General features: G+C 59.9%; 2 protein-coding genes across 4 annotated transcripts; one reads left to right on the top strand and one right to left on the bottom strand.

Annotated features, from left to right (window-relative positions):
* Positions 1-2,960: 2,960 nt before the first annotated feature.
* NEK8 (NIMA related kinase 8) lies at positions 2,961-16,860 on the bottom strand. 3 transcript variants are annotated; one of them, XM_033004141.2, is made up of 15 exons: positions 16,752-16,860; positions 13,820-14,025; positions 12,561-12,793; positions 11,680-11,811; positions 11,285-11,493; positions 10,822-10,901; positions 10,086-10,267; positions 9,699-9,849; positions 8,748-8,824; positions 7,489-7,606; positions 7,053-7,203; positions 6,647-6,810; positions 6,269-6,427; positions 5,942-6,100; positions 2,961-4,287 (listed from the first exon to the last, which is right to left on the bottom strand). In XM_033004141.2, exons 2-15 carry the CDS (start codon positions 13,953-13,955, stop codon positions 4,259-4,261), a joined length of 1,980 nt encoding a protein of 659 aa, XP_032860032.1. In that variant the 5' UTR covers positions 13,956-14,025; positions 16,752-16,860; the 3' UTR covers positions 2,961-4,258. The 3 variants fall into 3 exon arrangements, with proteins under 3 accessions (XP_032860032.1, XP_032860024.1, XP_032860037.1); XM_033004133.2 differs by lacking the exon at positions 16,752-16,860 and adding an exon at positions 14,421-14,504; XM_033004146.2 differs by lacking the exon at positions 16,752-16,860 and adding an exon at positions 14,421-14,451 and having other exon boundaries at positions 13,820-14,057.
* Positions 15,883-18,066, top strand: TLCD1 (TLC domain containing 1). Its single transcript, XM_033003804.2, has 4 exons — positions 15,883-16,131; positions 16,358-16,440; positions 16,772-16,854; positions 17,303-18,066. Exons 1-4 carry the CDS (start codon positions 15,935-15,937, stop codon positions 17,696-17,698), a joined length of 759 nt encoding a protein of 252 aa, XP_032859695.2. The 5' UTR covers positions 15,883-15,934; the 3' UTR covers positions 17,699-18,066.
* Positions 18,067-19,292: the final 1,226 nt, after the last annotated feature.

The following is a 19,292-nucleotide window of genomic DNA, read 5'->3' on the forward strand; positions in this document are numbered from 1 at the left end:
GGGGGACACGCTAAGCAAGTCAAGCTCTATCACTTGTCACTCAAGGAGCTCACGTTACCCGTCTCCCCGAGAGGCTCTGCTTAAAATAAAATCCTCCAGCAGCCTGGGGCAGGGAAGGCAGGCAGCCTGCCCGCTCTCGCTGCCGGAGCTGCCAAGAAGGGGATGGGTGGCTGATTTCTGGGGTTACCCTGAGGGATAACAGGTTACCCCGCCACAGCCCGTGCTGCAACAGGGCTTTAGCTCCTAACACCCAAATAACGAGGAAGAGGCGTACGTCGAGTGTGAACAGCCACCAACGGGGACGTGACAAGCTGGCAGCCTGCTCGGACGGCGGAGAGCACTGAGCTAAACTTTAACCAGCTCCCAGAGAACCTGGAAAGCCAAGGCGTGGAAAAAAATGACAGTGGGCAACCGTACAGAGAGCAGCAGGGTGCGCCGGGCACCTCCGGAGCTGTCACGGGGGTGGCAGCCTGGGGCCGAGCTGCTCCCAGGCTGGGTTTGCTGGATCTACAGCAACCCCGTGGGTCTCTGGTTCTGCCACTAAGTCACAGCACGCCCCGGAGCCAGGCTCGCCTCCCAACAAGAGAAAGGCACGACCCCACTCGGCCCTGGCTAAAAACCCACCGCTACGGGACCAAAGCTCCGGCCGAAAGGCCGGGCCCTCGGCCCCGTGTGTCAGCATCCCGCGGGGCTGTGGGACCCTGCGAGCATCGAAAGCCTGCGTCTCCGACGACAGGCATGAAACAGAGCCGAGTTTTATCACTGTTTACTGCTTCTCTTTGATGTTTTAAAATTTTTTCTTTCCTAACCTCACTGAAAAGCATCTCTGCTAATTAGCCAGGAGCTGACAAAGCCATCAGAAGGCGCTGGCTGTGCCGGCAGGATGGCTGGGAGGTGTCAGACCCTGCAAACAAAGATCCCCTCCTTTCCCCCTCTCCCTGCCGAAAGCCCTCCCTGCACTCAACATCACAGCGTGGCGTTTGTCTCGCACAAAGGCGACACTCAACCTCCGGGCAGGGCAATTCCCTTTGTGGAGGCGATATGTTCTCTGTCCCCCGTGACGGGTCAGTCCTTGAACCCATCTGGGCTCCGGGAGGCCTCCTGCCTCCTTCCCCCGGCCTCTCCCTGCCCTGCGCCGTCCCTCTGCCTTGTGTTTAACTTAAACTGGAGGGACAGAAAACCGATGCTCCGGCTTCTAAAGGAGTTAAGGTGGAGCGTTTTGCCCCAGGGAAAGGAGCAGGGAGAGGAGTCTCCCTGCTTCTGGGGTCTTGGGCGCAGGGAAGGCGGGGGGGGTGTGTGTGTGTGTGTGTGTGTGGGGTAAGCACTGGGGGAGGTGGCTGGACAGACGGACGGCAGCCGCACCTTCTGCCAAGCCAGGTGGGAACAGGGATATGACCACGATGGAGGCGCCGGAATAAAATCAAAGCATCTCCGGGATCAGCAGGCGGTTTGGGCCGTTTCCTGCTGACAGCGATGGCCCCAGGTCAGCGGGATCTTGTCGAGCACGGGAACGGGGACAGGCTTTCCCTGGGTGACAGTGACCAGAGGGGACCCGCGCTGGGCGGGATGCCGCAAGGCAGCTTCATCCCCGCATCACCTCCCCGACCCGCTCGCTTCTGGCCCTGCCTTCCTCAGCGGGAAGAGCCACGGGGACGCGGCTGATCCACCACCAGCTCCCCAGGACGCGGGAACAAAACGAGGATAAAGGGAGAAGCCCCGAGACCTGCAGTTTTCACCGGGAGCTTCTGCAGGGAAACAAAGCAGCAGACGTGAGGAATGCAACTGGCCTATTTGCCCGGGCTGCTCTCTGCCTCCGGCAGCGCGGACATGCCTCGGCTTGTCGTTTCAAGAGCTATTGTTGCTCGGGGCTGGGGGCCTCTTTGTTTCCTTTACCCTTTCGCCAGGCTTGGTCACAGCCCGGTATTAAATTATTCCAATCATCTCGCTGGGCTTCACAAGCTGAACTGGGAGCATGCAGGCTGCGAAGTCCCGGGGGCTCAAGCCCTCGTTGGTGAGCCCCCCAGCCCAGGACAAAGCATACTGGTCCATACTGGTTCTCCCTGTCTGGAGCGAAGGGTTCCGATATTCGAGCTGGTGACACCTCCAGCCCCAGCACTGCCGTGCAAAGGCAGCATTAAGCCATAAAACATCCCACCTAACACCAGCACGGCGGTGGCAACAGTGGGGGTGACCCCTGGGTTTGGCAGCCCAGCTGGAGCAGGGAGAGCTCGGGCTCTCCGGGCTGCGTGTCCCCTGCGGGGGTGATATTTTTTTGGTGCCACCGCTGACGAGACAAAGGGTGGCAGAGACCTCTGTCCTGCCTGCCTGGCGAGGCTGGAACAGGACCACCAGTCCCGTCTTATGGGATGTGTTTGCACGCGGTGCGAGGACCCCCCAGAGCTGAGCACAACAGCCAAGAGAAATCTGTTGCTGTAGGAGCTGGTGCTGCTGCCTGCTCGGTGCAGGAAGGAGAGGCAGTGGCCCAGAGGGGCTGCGAGGCAATTTAACCCAGCCCAGCAATTACCTGGTGCCCAGGACGGTCTGGGAGCAGAGAACACCCTCCCCTCGCTGACACCGGGCTGCCGGAGCCGTCCCTGTAACCTGCAGCACAGGGCGAGCGCCAAGGGCCCGGCAGAGCCTTTGAATTCGAGTCAGCTTCCTGGCATAGCAGGGTGTAACCGCCTGAAAGGCAGCTCCACAAGAAACAAAAACGGTGGGGAAAAACCCATCCTGCCGCCCTGGCAGGAGCCAAAGGGAGCCCACATCTGCAGCCAGGGCTGCACCCGCCTTTCCCGGCTGGACAGGACCTGAGCCCTTCCCCAACCCGAGCCTGGGAGGTGAGGGAGGAAAGAGCAGGAGACCTGTGGGAATTCATTACCTTACACATGACAGAGGGCTCGGGCAGCTTCTACCAGAGCCCGGCAAGGTTTCCCTCACTGAAAACAGGAAAGAATCACAAAAATAATTAGAGAGATTTAATCTTAGCCAGCTTATGAAAGCTCTGCCTTTCTACACAACAGCTTGGCAACAGCACAAAGCTGGATGTGAAAGGCAAGAGCATTCGCAATGTCAGCCGGATCAGGGACAGAACCTCGTCCAAAATGGCCCAGGGCAGATGTGAGTTAAAAAAAGGAAAGGGGGGGAAAGGAAAGGGGAGGGAGAGGTGAAGAGAGGGAGAAGGAGAAGGAGAGGGAGAGGAGAGGGAGAGAGCAGGAAAAGGCAAAGGGAAAGGAAAAGTGAAGGGGAAAAGGAAAGGAAAAGGACCCTTTTGGAGATAAAAAATGTAACTCCTTCTTGTGATACAGTGATATGCTGATATGCCCCCTCCTGCCTGCAGAAAGGATCCCTGGTGAAAGCTCATCATCTCCCTGGAGAGATCTGAGTTGAAAAACTTCAATTACTGACAACTGCTTGCTGTGTTTTGCTGCCTTCCACTAGCTCAGCCGGTAGCCAGTGAGCAGGTCAGCAGCAGGATTTAGGGGCCTGAGGACAAATGTCAGCTGGGGGATCTGCCAGTAATCTCCTGGGGCCAGGGGAGTCTCTAATTGGAAAGCTCCAGGCAGCATTTCGGGAGAGGGAGCTGGGCTGTGCAGCACAGAGGGGCTGCTCACACGGGGTTTGGCCAGCCGGGCAGGCCAGGACCCTCGAAAGCGTGATGAACAGCTCGACAAATGGGTGAAACGTTTTAAGGGGGGGATGGGAAAGGACAGACTTCTCTAATTAGAGAAGAGGTTTGCTCTCAGTCACCCAGTGCAGTGCCTGGGGCCCTAAGTCCAGACACTGCAGTGCAAAGGCTGACAGCTCTCAGACACCGAGCTGTCAGCCTGGGCTTTGTAACCACAGACAGTTTTCACCGGGGAAAACAACCTCTTGTGCTCCACACCCTTCCACACAGGCACCTCCACCCGGGAGGGGCAGAGCCCCAGCGCGACCCGCTGAAGGCAGCACTGGAGCTCTGGGGACGTCTGCCCCATGGCACATCCGTGGCAGCAGCTCTCAGGCACTGGAGGTTCTTAGTGACCCTCGATTCCGTAAGTGAGACCAGCTCCGGTTCTGTGCGAACCATCGTTACGAGCTCCCTGTTTCCAGACCGCTGGAAGAGGTTTCCAGAGCGCAGCTGAAGGAGCTCCCAAGCCTGGGGACGCAGGTCTGAGACAAGCTGTAGTGAGCAGCAGTGAGAGGACAGGCATGCCGGGCGGCTGAGGGGAGCCCCAGCATCGATACGACGAGGCTGGATGCGGCCCCTCTCAATTCAAACTCACTGGGAAGACGCCTCTTCCACGGCAGCTGAAACACAATGGCCAAGGACCAAAAATAAGCTGTAAAGCCACCATCTCAATGAAGCTACAGGCCCACACAGGCCAGATACCCAACCGATGGGCACCACGATCCCTGTCCCGCTACCCCAGGAAGCCACTGCAAGGCCTCAGGAGTGGCACAAGCAGGAGGCAATGCCCAGCACACGGAGCCCAAGCAGGAGGAAATGCCGTCTTTTGAGGCTTGCGGCCTCCTCCTCCTCCCCTCCAGCACACCTGGCTTCTCCCAGTTATTCCTGTTTGCATTGGGATTGAGAGAAGGGCGCAGCAGCGGCCTCACGATAAAGTGGGCAGAAGCCCAAGCCAGTCAAAAACGGTGTTGGCCACATGGGAGGAAACCGCAGAGCGGTGCAGAACTGCCGCCCCAAAGGTGGAGCGCTGCTCGCCTGTGCCAGCACCCTCTCCAGGCCAGGTCACAGCCAGAGCTGAGAGCAGCAATGACATCACACGTGTCACCGGCTTTTGTGTGTTTTCTCTGGAGAGGTTTCCAGGCAGACTGAGCTGCGTGAAAGCCCGAAGTCAGATCTCAGCTTTTTACAGAGCTCTCGATGCGTTTTGCACCCTGGTTACGGGGGGACGCCCCAGCAGGCGAGGCTCTGCCCTGACGCTGCTGTTGCTGAGTTTGTACTTCCAGTACCAGGACAGGCGGGTCGAGGTTTCGGACTGGGCAGTGCAGAGGGACAGCAGCGGGGCTACATGCTCACTCCCTGCTCTTACAGTGCTGCAGGTTGGAGCCCAGAAACCAGCTGCCGTGGAGCACGGCGTGACTCTGCCAGCGGAAGGGGAGAGCAGCCTGCAGCCTCCCTGCAGAGACAAAACCCTTTTACTGCCACGACAAACGCCTTACTTGTTCCCGAGTCCGGGGACTCGGCCGTCCCCTGTCCCCTTCACGTGGCAGCGGGAATCACATGAGAGCTCGGGGAGGAATGGGAGCCACGGCCGATTCTGCTGTGCGGGGGCAGTCAGCCGGGCCTCCTCCCCTCGGGGGTGTAATTAGCTTCCTTGAAGTGGGCTGGGATTGGAATCCCTCAGCCCAGCGCTGAGGCCATAATCAGCCCAGCAGAGGAGGAAGAAAGGCCCCTCCAGCAGTCTGGGCCAGGCTCCCATCATACATCCAGGCAACGGAAGGGCAGGTCACGCCACGGGCACGTTTTAACCGTGCAACGATGGTGCCTTTGGCCTGAGCAGAGAAGAACCACAAAACCAGTGCTATCTTTTCCAAACCACAATGGAAAGCCAGCAGCCAAAATGACGCCTCAAATCTCAGCTTCTATTTCAGCAGCCTCAATTAGAGAGCTGCTCTTTTTGGATACTCAGTGGGTCGCCAGCACACCGGCTCCCCACCGGCCGTAGCCTGGCCAGCCCGCCTGCCTGGGGGTGCACGAGCCCGCCGCTGCCGTCCCTTTGCTCCCCTAGCCCAGTGGGTGCGGCAGCATCACGGTGCTGCACAGCAGAAGGGGAGTTTTTACGGGCTTCACGTTATTTCTATTCATTTACTGCTCTAGAGGGACTAAAATGACACAGAGCTTACGTTCCAGGGTTACTTGGTTGCAGCTCTGGTCACAAGCCATCGTGTCTGGCTGTGCCCTCGTGGCAGGAATCACAGTAACGAAGCTTCTACTCACACTTTACTGCCAACAACGTGTTCCCGTGGCAACACGCTACCGAGGTCACTAGGTATGGATGTGCCTCCTCCAGGTGCACCGGCCTCGGAGCTCCCGTCTCCTCGTCCTTCCTGCCCAGGCGTCCCCTGGCTCCTTTCCCCCATGTGCACACTTCGCCATCTGCAAATATCCACCTTGCTGCACACAGAGCTCACCAGCAAACTGGCCTCCCATCTCTCTGGTCCCGCCCTGGGCTATCTCCAAGGTCTGCCTCGGCCGCAGCAGGGACAGCAGGCAGAGGAGAGCCAGGGCCTGCTGCAGCTCAGGACACAGGGGCTTCGGCCTCACCTGCTCCAATGGCCACAGTGAAGGCATCTCCACAAGCCACCACGGTGACCTTCATCGCCTGGAGCCCCACAACCAGGTGGGGTACACGGCTGTTGCGGCAGGAGCTGGTGCCCAGCTGCCCATGCTGGTTGCTCCCAAAGGTGTAACACTGGCCAGAAGCTGACAACAGATGAGAGAAACAACGGGGTGTCACCTGAGGATGCACCGAAGCCCCTGAAGCTCTCTACCATGCTGAGCACCCTGCTCCCCAGAGCTCCAACATGGGGAGCAGGGTGCCTCTTGAGCCTCTCTGAGGCTTCTGCCGATGGGAAATGGAGGCAGGAGGAAGACAGTGAAAATGCAGGTCTCCCCTCAGGGATTTGGGCACACATCCCTCACCTGTGACTGCAGCCGAGTGCGCTGTCCCGATGTCAGCACACACAATCAGCTCTTGGTTCAAGGGGGCCGACTGGGCACCCATGAACACAGTGGCCTCTTCCACCTGGTCCTCTGGGGAAGGCTCCTCTGCAGAGCTGATCCTATCTAGACCCAGCTTGTTACACCTGCACGGGGAAAACCACAGTTCATGGCCAGCTGAATGCAGCCTGGTGCAGGAACCTCGGAGACAAACCCTGCCCTAGAATAACTGCACCACCCTGCATCACCAGCAGCATGATGCTGGGGAGTAGGATCACACAGAGATGTCTTCTAGAGAGACTTGCTCCCTCTCCCTGGGCTGGACACAGATGGACAGGCCCAGGAGGCTGCAGGCCAGCTCTGGAGCACAGACCCTCACCTCTCTTACCTGTTGCTCCCACAAGCAAGAATCTGGTTCTTCACCGTGAGGACCATGGAGGAATCGATGCCGCAGATGACCCTCTGAGCCTCGTGCTCCAGCGGGACTGCGACCTGCTGGGGGCAGTTGTGGCACTCCAGGGTACCCAGACCAAGCCGACCTGGCAGGAGGAACAGAGCAGGACACGGCTGATGGCCACACACAAACTGAGCACAGCCCCACGAGCAACGGCATCGACAAGAGCCCAACCTGGGACCTATTGCCAGAGAAGGCAGGGAAACCCAAAGCACGGGGGGCCCTGGTAAGTGGTGAAGCAGCTGCAGCTCTTCCACACCCACTCAGCCTGGCACAGCTGGAGAGGACTGTGGGCAAGCAGGGCCAGCGAGGGGAGCGGGAATAGGCAGTGGGGAGCAGAAGCCGTTTTTGCGAAGCAGACATCTCTTACCATTATCCCCCCTGCCCCAGGCAAACACTTCCCGTTCGTTGGAAATGGCCAGGACGTGAGACGCGCCACAGGCCACCTGCACCATCTCGTAGCCCAGCAGGGCCTCCACAATCTTGGGCTGGCAGGGGAAGAGCAGCAGCCGTCAGTTGAGACCTCCCAGCCTGCCCGGCTGCTCCCATCCCTCCCCCCCAGCCCCCCCAGCCTCAACACAGCACTGGCAACGTCCCAGTTTTCATCCAACACAAACACCAGAGAATTTTTTCTGTTCCAAACAGTCTTCAAAGGGTTTAGAGACTACGTGCACACAGCACAGAAGATAATGCAAACATCTCTGGGGCGGAAGAAAGCAGCCAGCACAACGGTTTGGAGCGGGAATAGGTTCAGCCGAAGGGTTGGGATTCACCCCCCTGCCCATGTGGGGAGTGCCAGGGGCTGTTAACGCCTGCTCTGAGCAGGCAGGGACTTGGTGCAGGATGCATTGGCTGAAAGGCTCTTGTGCAGAGGAGCCGTGAGCTATCAGTTAGATACTCGTTAGGGTGTGGAGAGACCAGGATCTCCACATTTTGCCCAGCCCCTGCTGTGACCTGCTGTTAGATCTGACACCTCGCCACAGCGAGCCTCATTCTCATTATCTTCTTCAAGTGAAAAGCACCATTTGTTGGGATCTGGCTGTTGCTCCCAACTGGTCTCCCCTCCCCAGCAATAAGCACTGAGCAGCTCAGCTCTGGAGCAGGAACGAACGAGCCAGCTGACCACAGTGACAAATGGCACCAGTCCCTGGTCTCGGCTGGGAGCCATCGGCTGCTGCCACATCCGAGGGCAGGCGAGGAAGAAGCTGGAAAGGAGAGCTAGGGGCCAATCCAAGCCAATCGGAAACACACAGCTCTTCTTTAAATACTGGCTCTTTTGAAAAATAACTTTTCTCAGTGAACCCTGGCAGCTGCAGGCCAAGAGTGAGGCAGGCAGGTGTGTGATTGGAGGCAGGCTCCAAGCTGGGAGCCTGCCAACAGCAACCACAAGGCAGCTCTTGACTTCCCCCACGCTCAAAGGGATCATTGTGTAGGGGGGTAGAGAGAGAGAGGCAGGTTGGGTCTTTTAAAACCCGCAGTGACAAGGAGAGGAGGGGGAGGGGGTCGGATGCCAGAGCACGGCTGGGATGCACATCCCTGGAGCTGGGATGAGCCCTCTCACGTGGCGCAGAAGGCACGATCCATCCTCTACCCTGGCTGAGCAGCATGCCCAGCACCCTCACCACAAACCTGGCTCACGTCTGTGAAGCTTCCATGCCCCAAACAGCCATTGCTGCCGCTGCCGAAAGTCATGATTATCCCCCTGTCTGGAAAAGCAGAAAAAAGTCGTGTTACTGGCACACGTGAGGCCCTGCAAGGCACATGCAGCCCGTGGGGCTGGCCATGGCTCCCAGGACAGCGGCTCTGCTTGGACCCACTCTGACTCGTAACTTGCTGCAGGGGCCAGAAGCCTTCAGTGAGCTTCCAGAGTGCAGCAGCTCCATGTGCTGCGGCAACTCACCAAACAAACAGCAGATGATAGGAGAGCGGAGAGATAACACTACTGCAGCTGTGTACGCAGGAGCTGCTAACTCCATGGTCTGTCAAGGTGTTAAATACACAGAGGCACTGACTGAGCAGCTGCCCGGCAGAGCGGTGGCAGGAAACGCCACGGAGAGGGAGGACAAACACATGCTTATGAAGTTTGCCAGTTGCGTATTTCCCACTCAGAACACCTCCTGGCCCACTCTAGGAGGGCTGCAGACCCTGCCTTCCTGGGGCTGAGGGCAACCGGCCCTGCAGGAGCTCGTCCTGACTTCCCACTGCAATGCCAGTCACCGTCGGTCACTGCTGGTGTCTGCGTCACACTCACAGAGTAATTGACAGAGAAAGGCTGAACTTCCCAGCCACTCCTCACACTGCAGTCCTCATGGTACAGGCTAGTTCTGGCTTCAGATGCAGCCAGGACAACAAATCTGTGGCCCTCCCCACAACAGACAGACCTTTGGGACCAAGTTGACCAGTGTGGCATCCTAGAAGGAGAGTGCCTGCCATTTCTGACCTCTACCTGATATGACACAAGAGGCCACAGAGGCCCAGTGCAGCCCTCGGGTTCCTCTCTGAGCAGGCTCCCCAGGCAGGCAGGCTGCCTTTGCAAGGGTCTGGGACTCCGCCAGGTGAAGGCAGGAGGCACCAGCTCACCTGTGAGGCAGGCTGTGAAGAGATCACCGCAGGACACGTGTTTGATGGTCACGCCAGACTGGCCCTCCAGAAAGCGGGACACAAACTGAGGCTGGAGCTGCTCAGTGGCTCCTGGGAGAGAAGGTCCTCCCGCAGCACCCATGGGGGGAGCCTGGAGGAGAGAAGTCATGTTGGCTGCTGCATCCCCACGCAGCACAAGCTGGGTTGGAGAACACAGATAAGCCCTTTCCCACAGGCTTAGCAGTGTTACCCACACCCTGGGCTGGACAGAGGTCCTGAGGGACGCAGTGCCAGGGCCTGTGCAGTGAGCAGAAACGTCTCCTCCTCAGAAATCGCACATCCGAGGCTTCCACAGCCACCGATTGCCCCAGGTTCCCCGTCACTCACCTCCCACATGATGAGCCGCCCCGATTTGGTGACCCCGGCCTTCTGCGTCCTGCCAGCAGACACCTGCACCACCTCGGTGTTAAGCATGGGCAGGCGGAGCGGGGTGGTGATCCCGCTCCCCCAGGTGTAGATGGATGACAGTGGAGGAGGGATTCCTGTCCTGGCGGCACCACCTCGAACGCCTTATGGGTCAAAGAGAAATCATCAATGCAGATCCCTGACTATCCTCCCACAGAAAAAGAAACAACATCAGCCAGTCTGAGTGACAGGATAGCTGCCTGCCAGCCAGCAGAGCCAGTCCAGCCCCAGTCCAAGGCTGGCAAGGGGCTGCTGGGGAGCTCCCAGCCAGGGCTGAGAGAAATATATGGGAACAGCTTCTTGTATTTTAACCCAGAATTGAGAGAAGTGGCACCATGACAGCTCTAGCCTAATGGTTACCAGTGCCAGCTGCATTGCCCTGCACTGGGACATCCCCACTCGGCACTGCTATCTGGTTCCCTTTGCTGGGAACAGCAGAAACTTGATTCAAAGGTTCAACACCTGGAAGAGGCAGCTGGAGAAAGAGCACTGCTTGGTCCCCAAAGCCAAGGTGCTGGTGGGCTCCTCCAGGGCTCAGGGAAGGTGATGTCTCTTAACTTCCTCCCCCCAGAAGCTCGAGTGCTTCGCTAACGCCGTCATCCAAAGCAAAGGGTCTTTCTGAATGGAGCTGTGTTGAACACACTGTGCCAGGACTCACCCCTTGGCCTGGCACTGTTCACTCGTCCTCCTGTCCGGCTGTGGGTCACTGTCGGCACTGAAGCCAAGGGTTTTTCAGGCCTGCCAAACCAAAATCCAGTCCTTAATGTCAACTCAGCCCCAGAGATCCTGCAGAGCCCTGGATCACAGGTCTGGGCAGAGCTACAGCATAAGCCACGGCTGAATAGCTCACAGAATTGCCTCAGCAGGTGCTTTAAACCACCTGAGAAAGGGGAGTTGGCATCAGTTTGCTTCCACCTGAGCTCACAGATCTCTACTCACTGTTACTGCAATGACAAAGCCACAAGGCTCGGCCTGCAGCAGCTGCACGTTGGGTAACGCAGGAGAGCTGCATGGGGACAACGCTCTCTTCAGAGCTCGTAACAGAGACAGTGAACCCGTCAGACTTGTTGTGGGCTGTGGCAGCCCCCCAAAAGGGACGTTAAGGTGGCAATGTCACTTGCCTTCTCATTTTGACACTGCCCACATCAGTGTAGAGGTTCAGAAGGGGACGAATGCAGATGGCCTGGGCCATGATCTCATTCAGCTGGGGCCGCTTGGAAGGATCCAGGTTCAGCATGCTAAGGATGAGCTGGCGCAGGTCGGGGCTGTACCTATCTGATATTGGGGCAAATGTCCCACTCATGATCTTCAGTACTAAGGCAGGAAGATTCTGGTGAGAAAAGAAGATAGAGACATACACTGGTCAGAGGTGAGGCCAAGGAGCAAGAAGTTCTCAGCACTGCCCTCTGCCTTCACACCTCCAGGCTCCGTGAGAAGAGTGATCCAAACACATATATTTTGACCTCTGTAAGAGGCCGCGGCTCCCTGTGCTACATGTAAAGTATATCCCTCTTACCGCAGCTTCGAAAGCCCTCTTGAGGCTAGCAAGTTCATACAGCACACAGCCCAAAGCCCAGATATCACTCTTCTGGTTGTAAGGCTTTCCTTCGCAGAGCTCTGGGGAGATGTAGCACGGAGTTCCTACAACCTAGACGAGACAAAGAAAATTATTACGATGCTGTGAAACTGGGGCAGCGAGGTGGGAAGAGAAAAGCTGTTTAGAGCCCAGTGAGCAGGTGGCTAGAGCACCACCAACCAAAGCTTAGTGGAGCTGGGCTTTTGTTCCCTGGCATCAATATCTGCCCGACAATCTCAGTAAAAAACACGAGGATTTGCCTTTCCAGTGACCTCCCTTGCACATAGAGAGATTACCTCTCATTTTGTTCCTATCCACTTGAGAGAATCAGAGCCCAAAGCAATGAGCGTGATATAAAGGTCTAGTCAGATTAGACCAGGTGGGGAATGACAGTCACAAGCAGAGAGAGGAGATTAAGACAAGGCAGGACAGCGGGGCACAGGCAGGAGGAATTCAGTTGCCAAGTAAGCGTCAGACAAGCCTGCAAACCCGACCCCTCCCAACACGACAGTGGGAGGAACCCTGTCCACCCTCACCAGTGGGCCCAGCCGCCCCATCCCCTCCCAGGTTTGGGCAGGCAGGTCTTTCTCAACTTTCTTCAGCCCACAGAGCTGCAGCAAACTCAGGCGTCAAGACATCAGTCTGTAGAAACTCCAAGGAACAAAGCAGCATTGTGGCACACGGGTGTGCCTACTGCAAATACACTACATCCAACCTTGCTGCCTACAGCAGCTTCCAAGAGACTATTGTGAGCCAAGACCAGAGTTTTCAGCCTGCTGCCATGGTGCTAAGTAGTTCCCCTGCAAAGCCAGGCTACTCACTGTGTAGGCTTTGCTCTTGCTGCTCAAGATTTTGGAGATGCCAAAGTCTCCAATCTTGACAATCATGCGATGTTTGTCCAAGAGGATGTTCTGAGTCTTCAGGTCACGGTGCAGGATCTGCTTGGTGTGCACGTGGTGGAGAGCCAGGAGGATCTGCACGAAGAAGTGCAGGATGGTATCCTCATCCAGCAAGGAGTTACAGCGCTTATGAATAAACTCCGCTAGCGTGCCCCCTGCAAAGAACAACAAAGGGCTATTGGCAAGGGTGGCTGAACAGGGCAGCACAAACCCAGCCTAAAATGTCAGGGGATTTAGCCATGGCATCTTAACAAGCCAAGCACATGGGGAAAAGCATGTCCTGGTGGGACACGCAGCACGTCTTCCAATGCTCCCAAGACCTTGCAGAGAACAATGGCAGCACAGTTGGTGGGATGAAGAAACAGTGAGAGAGAAGTTACTGTTGACATATTGTCAAAGGCAGCATGAAAAGACACTAAAATTACAGCTCTTGAAGGAGGACATAAACCTCGATGGCAGAACAAGATAAGCCTGTTCTGCAAAACAGAATTCTTTCAGTCTGAGAGACTGCATGGCAGAGAGGCCCCTGTCGAGAAGGGGAGGTCCAGATTCAGGGCTCATATACAACTTTTAACCAACCCTCATGAAAATGTTGATTTCATCTTAAATTCCACAGCAAATCTCGCTAGAAATCACACCTTCCCACAGAGAGCGGTGGGACCAACAGCATGGCCGAGAGCTGACACAGGGAAATGTGTGTGAAACCTAAGCCAAGGGCAGATGGTAGCACACTTATCAGCGACAAAAGTGATAGAAATCTCTTTGCTGTGGAAGCGATTAGCAGACGTAAAGCATATCATCACAAAAAGGTTGGAAGGGACCTCGGTAGGTCATCTGGTCCAATCCCCTGCTCAAGCAGGGCCACCAACAGCTGGTTGCCCAGGTAAATAACCTGTCTTTTGAATATCTCCAAGAATGGTGACTCTACAACCACTCTGGACAACCTGTGTCTCCTGGCTCACGGGCAACTCGGAGTCCACCACGACCCCCAGATCCTTTTCTATAAAAATGTCTGTTCAAGAGAGATGCGTTTGGGCTCTTTGGGGGTCCAAAGCACAGGATCCTCTACAAGGAGCACAACGTGGGGCCACAGCAGCCCGACCCAAGGAGAGCTGAGGTTTTGGCATCCCCCAGACCTGCCAAGGAACCAGCTGCAGGCGCTGGGGGAGATCAGGGCCCACCTGGGGCGTACTCCATGGCGATCATGAGTGCCTTGTCCTCCAGGAAGTTCTCGTAGTACTCGATGACATTGGGGTGGCTGAGCAGCTTCAGGACCTGGCACTCGTTCTGCGCCGCCAGCCGCTCGTCCTTGCTCATCTGCTCCACTGGGATTTGCTTCAGGATCACCAGCTTCTGGTCGGCCTTGCGCAGGCACAGGTGCACGATGCTTGTGGGGACGGGGCAGGGCCTCAGTGTGGGCTGGGGGGTGTGTGGGGGTGACACACACAGCCTGCCCCACGCTGTTCCCAGTGTAACAGGGCCTGCAACCCCACCACCACCACCATCACCACGGGTGTCACAACGCGTGTCACGTCATCGCCATGGCAACAGGGCCTGGATGGTGACCCCGGGTACCACAGGCAGGCTGACACCTCTCTCCACACCCCCCCCCCACACACACACACCCCCCCCCCGCCCCGAGTTGCCACGGCGACAGGACGCCTGAGCCTTGTTGCCATGGCAGCGCGGCCTGCGGCCTCCCGCGGTGCCATACTTCCCCCTCCCGCCCGACCCCAACCCGCGTTGTCACGGTAAAAAGGCCTGAAAAGCGCCCGCCCTCACCCGAAGGCCCCTCTCCCCACCACCCGGATTCGCTCGTATTTCTCCATCGCTGCCCCGGTTGGGCCCGGGCTCCTCCCGTCTCCATGGAGACACTTCCGGGAGCCGCTACGGCGGCCGCGGGCGGCCAAAATACCGTGGGCCGCAATCGTCGTCTCCGCCCCCCCCCCCCCCCCCCCCCCCCGCATGTCGGGGAGGGTTTGGGGCGGGGGGCAGCTCCGTGCTTCGGCCGGGCCCCCCAGTGCCACGAGAAGCCGGGTCCTCCCCTTTTTCAGCCCCCTGGGAGAGGGGTTTGGGGTGCCCTGAGCTGGCCGCCCCCCAGATTTGAGGGGGCCAGCAGGAACACCCCCCCCACCTCGCACCCCTAAAGAACAGTGGTGCCCGCAGCAGCCTCCCGCCCCACAGCCCCGAATCGCGGGGAGCACCCATCCCGGGGGGGGGGACGAGGGGTCGGGGTCCCCTCCCTGTCCCGTGTGCCCCCAAACCCGCTGTGGACCCCCAGGACCACAAGCAGCCCCGGGGGCCGGCCATGGTGGCACTCATAGCATAGAAGGCGGGGGGGTGTCCGTGGCTGCCCCCGGCCTGGAGCGGGGCCAGGGACAGCGGCGGCCGTGCCACCCCACGGCCACGCCGCGTGGCCATGCTGCCATCTAGCGACACCGAGCCCGGGTCATCGTGGGGTGCGGAAGGGGGTGTGTCACAGCCCCTCCACCCCTCCCGCACCAGGCAGCCGCCAGTGTCCCGCAGCGACGGGGCAGGACCCCCACGCGGGAACCAGCCACCCAGCCGTGTCGCGGTGCCTACAGAGCACGCCTCACCCTGCTGCCACGCTGATATTAGGGACCGCCAGGCCGCCTCCCACGCCCCGTGTCTCCGTGGGGGCTGCCGGGGGAGGCTCGCTACGCACCAGTTTGGCGACTGTTTTTCCAGGGGACGGGTGGGTTTTTATCCGGCATCCCCCAACCCGGGGCAGCCCCACCGTGCCCGGGGCACGTACACGGTGCCCACGCCAGCTGTGCAACCCCTGCCACGCACACGCGGCGCCCGCCCTGCCGTGCTGTACAGCCACGCGGCGCGTGATACCCGCACCCACGCGCGCAACGCCTCGCGCACCCGCGCAGTGCCTTACACACGCGCGGGCACACGGCCCCCACAGCGCCCCGCAACCCACGCACAGGGGCGACACGTGGCAGACACCCGGGCAAGCGCCTCGCACCCGGGAGCGCAACTCCCCGCGGGTACACGCGCATACACACGGACAGGCAGACCCACGCACGCGCACAAACAGACACGCACACGGACACAGACACGCACACGGACCCACACGCGTGTGGCTGCCGCCCGCCCGCGGGGAGGCGTGGCCAACGGGGGGGGGTGTGGCCAACGCGGGGCGTGGTCAACGGGGGGAGGCGTGGCCAGCGGCGAAGGCGCCGTTCCCCGGGAAGGCGGGGCCGCGGTGGGCGTGGTCAGCGGCCCCGCCCCGCCCCCGCCGCTCCGCGCCACCGGAGCCGGGCGCGATGGGGCCGGGCTGGCGGGCGCCCTCGGCGGCCCTGGTGGGCGGCAGCGTAGCGCTCTTCGGGGCGCTGCGGCGGGCGGCCCTGGCCCTGCCCCGGCCCGCCGCCGTGAGGAGCCGCCCCGGCCGCGCCTGGCGTTGGGGCAACCTCCTCGTCTCTTTCGCACACTCCGTGCTGGCCGGGCTGTGGGCCCTCTTCAGGTACCGGGCGGGGTGTATGTGTGGGTGGGGGGGTGGGAAGCGGTGCGCACCCTGCGAACCGCGACCGGGGCTCCACGCCCCCGTGGGAGCACGACCCCGAGGTGCTACCCCCCCCCCCCCCCTCGTCCTCCCAAGCCCTCCGGGGAGGAGGCACTGCGGGTCCCCGTGCCCCCCGTCCCAGCACCCAGGCTGACCCCCTTCCTCCTCTCCTCTCCACACCCCCCAGCCTCTGGCACTCCCCGGAGCTGCTCTACGACATCCAGGACGGCTACAGCATCTCAGGGCACCTGCTGGTCTGCTTCTCCTCAGGTAAGGAGCCAGGCAAGGCGATGGTCACAACCACCCCACTGGGCTCTGCCCGCTCCCTCTTCAGCCTCGCCCGGCACCCCAGCCCAGGACGAGCCCCCAGCTCAAGGGCCGGGCGACTCTCCATTCCTCCTGCCTTAATCACAAACGTGAAGCCCGCAGGCTGCCAGCCCCTGGGGCCCGGCTGTCTCCCCACGCTTGGCTGGGGCGGAGGCATTTCCAACACCTGGAGCACGGCCACGCCACCCTCTTCCTCCTCCCTGCTCCCCCTTACCGCAGCGGGTGTCGGTGCACAAGCCAGACCCAAGCCTCACCATTCTCCTTCATCCCACAGGCTACTTCATCCATGACAGCCTTGACATCATCTTCAACCATCAGTCCCGCTCATCTTGGGAGTACCTGGTGCACCACGCCATGGTGAGTACGGCCCTGGGGGAGGCAAGGGGTGAGCACAGGGGGGCTGCCATGCACCCCTGGGGCTTAGCCTGCGCAGGTTTTCTGTGCTACGGCGAGACAAGCTGGAGCCCTTCCCTCTGCCTCGCCCCAGCTGCCAGGTAGGCTGTGCATCAACAAAGCCGGGGCGCCCGGCGGGGCAGGACGCTTGCCAGCGTCGGCTCCGAGTGCCGGGAGCCAGACAGGCCGCCGTGCCGGGCGAGGGAAGAGCCGGAGGCTGGTCCCAGCTCCCCAGCACAGGGAGGTGTAACTGGTCCCTGGGGGAACTGGCTCTCCAGACTGGTTTTCTCTTTGCTCAGCTGGGGAGGGGGGGGACTGATGGGATCTCTGGCCCAAACCTTGGTGGGGAAGGGCTCGCCTTCCCCAACGTAAGGAGAGCTGACCCTGCTCTCTGTGTGTGTGTGTGTCCCAGGCCATCTCTGCCTTTGTCTCGCTCATCATCACGGGCCGATTCCTGGTGGCAGCAATGCTGCTGCTGCTGGTGGAGGTGAGCAACATCTTCCTCACCGTCCGCATGCTGCTGAAGATGAGCAACGTGCCTTCCCCAGCGCTCTATGAGGCCAACAAGTACATCAACCTGGTGATGTACTTCGCCTTCCGCCTGGCGCCCCAGGCTTACCTCACCTGGTACTTCCTCCGCTACGTGGAGGTGCAGGGCCAGGGTGCCTTCCTCACCGCCAACCTCCTGCTGCTCGATGCCATGATCCTTATGTACTTCTCCCGCCTCCTCCGCTCTGATTTTTTCCCCTCCCTGCGCAAGGGCTCTGCGGGGAGAGACGTGGATGGTGAGAAGTTTCTGATAGACTGAGACGTGCGTGCCGAGAGGGACCTGGGCTCTGGCTTCTGGAGGTCTTGGCCTCTCCAAACCTGCTCTGATGTGCCTTAGGGTTCACTCCCTGGCTCCGGGCCCTGCCTTCACCCGCTCTGCTGCCTAAAAGCACTTCCCTGCTGGACCAGCCTGACAGCCACGCCGAGCTGCGGGGATGCTGCCGAAACCAGGGGCACGGCCGCTGGAGTAGCAGCCCAAGCCGGCTTCCACGGAGGCAGCTGGAGGGCCAGGGGTGGCTGTGCTTCACAGCTGATGGCCTGAGAGGGTTGCAAGGGAAGGGACGAGTCCCACCCATGGTGATGTTGGGTGTTACGTGCATTAAAATTGGTCTGTTTACTGCTGCCGCAGCACGCCTGGGCTGGTGGTTTTGTGGGGCAGTGCGGTCTCGGGGGGAGGATGGAGGGGGAAGGACAGGGCCATGGGAAAGGATGTGCCCTCATTCCCAGTGGAGGGCTGGCAGTCCTCAGGGAGGGAGAGGGCACATTTCTGCCACTTGCCTTGTTCTAGGGACCCTCTGCGCTTAAGCCTGCTGGGTCCTACCAGCCCAGTTGCACTGTGCTGAGCCTTAAATCACAAGACCCCATCCCTCGCACAGATGGGGCCGTCCCCCCTTTCTCAGTCATCCCTTCTTCCAGAGGCCCAGGGCTGTGCGGGGAGCCTTGCTGCAGTCCCCGACCTGCCTGGCAGCGAGGAGCCTGGCTGGGCTGCATGACTCACCCGGCAGCCACGTGAAGTGGAGCTGGCATGGGAAAGCTGTGTGAGGCCACAGGCTCTTCCTGGAAGACTGCTGCACGCTCGTATCCCCCCCCCCCAGAGCCATCTTCACCGGCACAGCGCAACTCCAGCCCACTGCGAGCATGCTGGGCCCTCTCCGGCAGCAGCAAGACCAGGCTGCCTCCAGCAGCCCCGCCTCGGGGTGGCAGGAGGAAAGTAGGGGTTCAGCTCCATGGGGGAAGCAGGGCCAGAACCAGCCCAGCCGGTTGTGTGGAGCATCAGAGCATTGGGAAGGCAAATCCTGCTGACGTGACAGCTCTGGGATCACACCAGACTGGCATAAAGCGATGGGGCTTAGAGGGACTCCCACCCAGCCCCTGCTCCAGGGCAGGATCTGTTCTACCAACCCCATCGCCAGCCCAGCTCAGCCAGAGACAGGTGCTGCAGTGGAAATAAGCCAGTGATTAAATGGAAGTAATGAGGGGATCACCCTCCTCTCTCCAGAGAGCCCAAATCTTAGTTTCCCCTCACCCCAATCGCTGCACCTTTCCCCTTGTCTTTCCGTGCAGAGCAGATGTGGCTCTGCCCCAGCAGGTCGCAGGCTGAGGAGGACCAGCCCACGCTCCCACTGCCTTTACAGCGCCATGGAAGGGTCAGGCATGACAAAGCTTCCCAAAACAGAGAGCCTGGCTCCCCCTCGTTCCCCTCCTGGCTTCCAGCCAGAGCATCTCCCAGGAGCGCAGCACTGGTCAGGCTGGGGCAAGCTGTGGGTCGGGCTGGCTGTCAGCCCGGAGCGAGAGGCAAGCGCAGGGAAGCAAAGTGCCAGACAGCAGCAGCCGCTGGGCTAAGTTGAGGCAGG

The sequence above is a fragment of the Tyto alba genome, unplaced genomic scaffold (genome assembly GCF_018691265.1).
Source record: "Tyto alba isolate M040663 unplaced genomic scaffold, T.alba_DEE_v4.0 Super-Scaffold_19, whole genome shotgun sequence".
NCBI lineage: Eukaryota > Metazoa > Chordata > Aves > Strigiformes > Tytonidae > Tyto > Tyto alba.

Coding starts and splice junctions, on each gene's coding strand:
- TLCD1 (XM_033003804.2), top strand. CDS start 15,935: ATGGGGCCGGGCTGGCGGGCGCCCTCGGCGGCCCTGGTGGGCGGCAGC. Junction 16,441..16,771: donor GCTGGTCTGCTTCTCCTCAG/GTAAGGAGCCAG, acceptor TTCATCCCACAG/GCTACTTCATCCATGACAGC. Junction 16,855..17,302: donor ACCTGGTGCACCACGCCATG/GTGAGTACGGCC, acceptor TGTGTGTCCCAG/GCCATCTCTGCCTTTGTCTC.
- NEK8 (XM_033004133.2), bottom strand. CDS start 14,467: ATGGAGAAATACGAGCGAATCCGGGTGGTGGGGAGAGGGGCCTTCGG. Junction 8,825..9,698: donor CTTCACAGCCTGCCTCACAG/GTGAGCTGGTGC, acceptor CTGCTTTTCCAG/ACAGGGGGATAATCATGACT. Junction 6,811..7,052: donor CTTGCTTGTGGGAGCAACAG/GTAAGAGAGGTG, acceptor TTCCCCGTGCAG/GTGTAACAAGCTGGGTCTAG.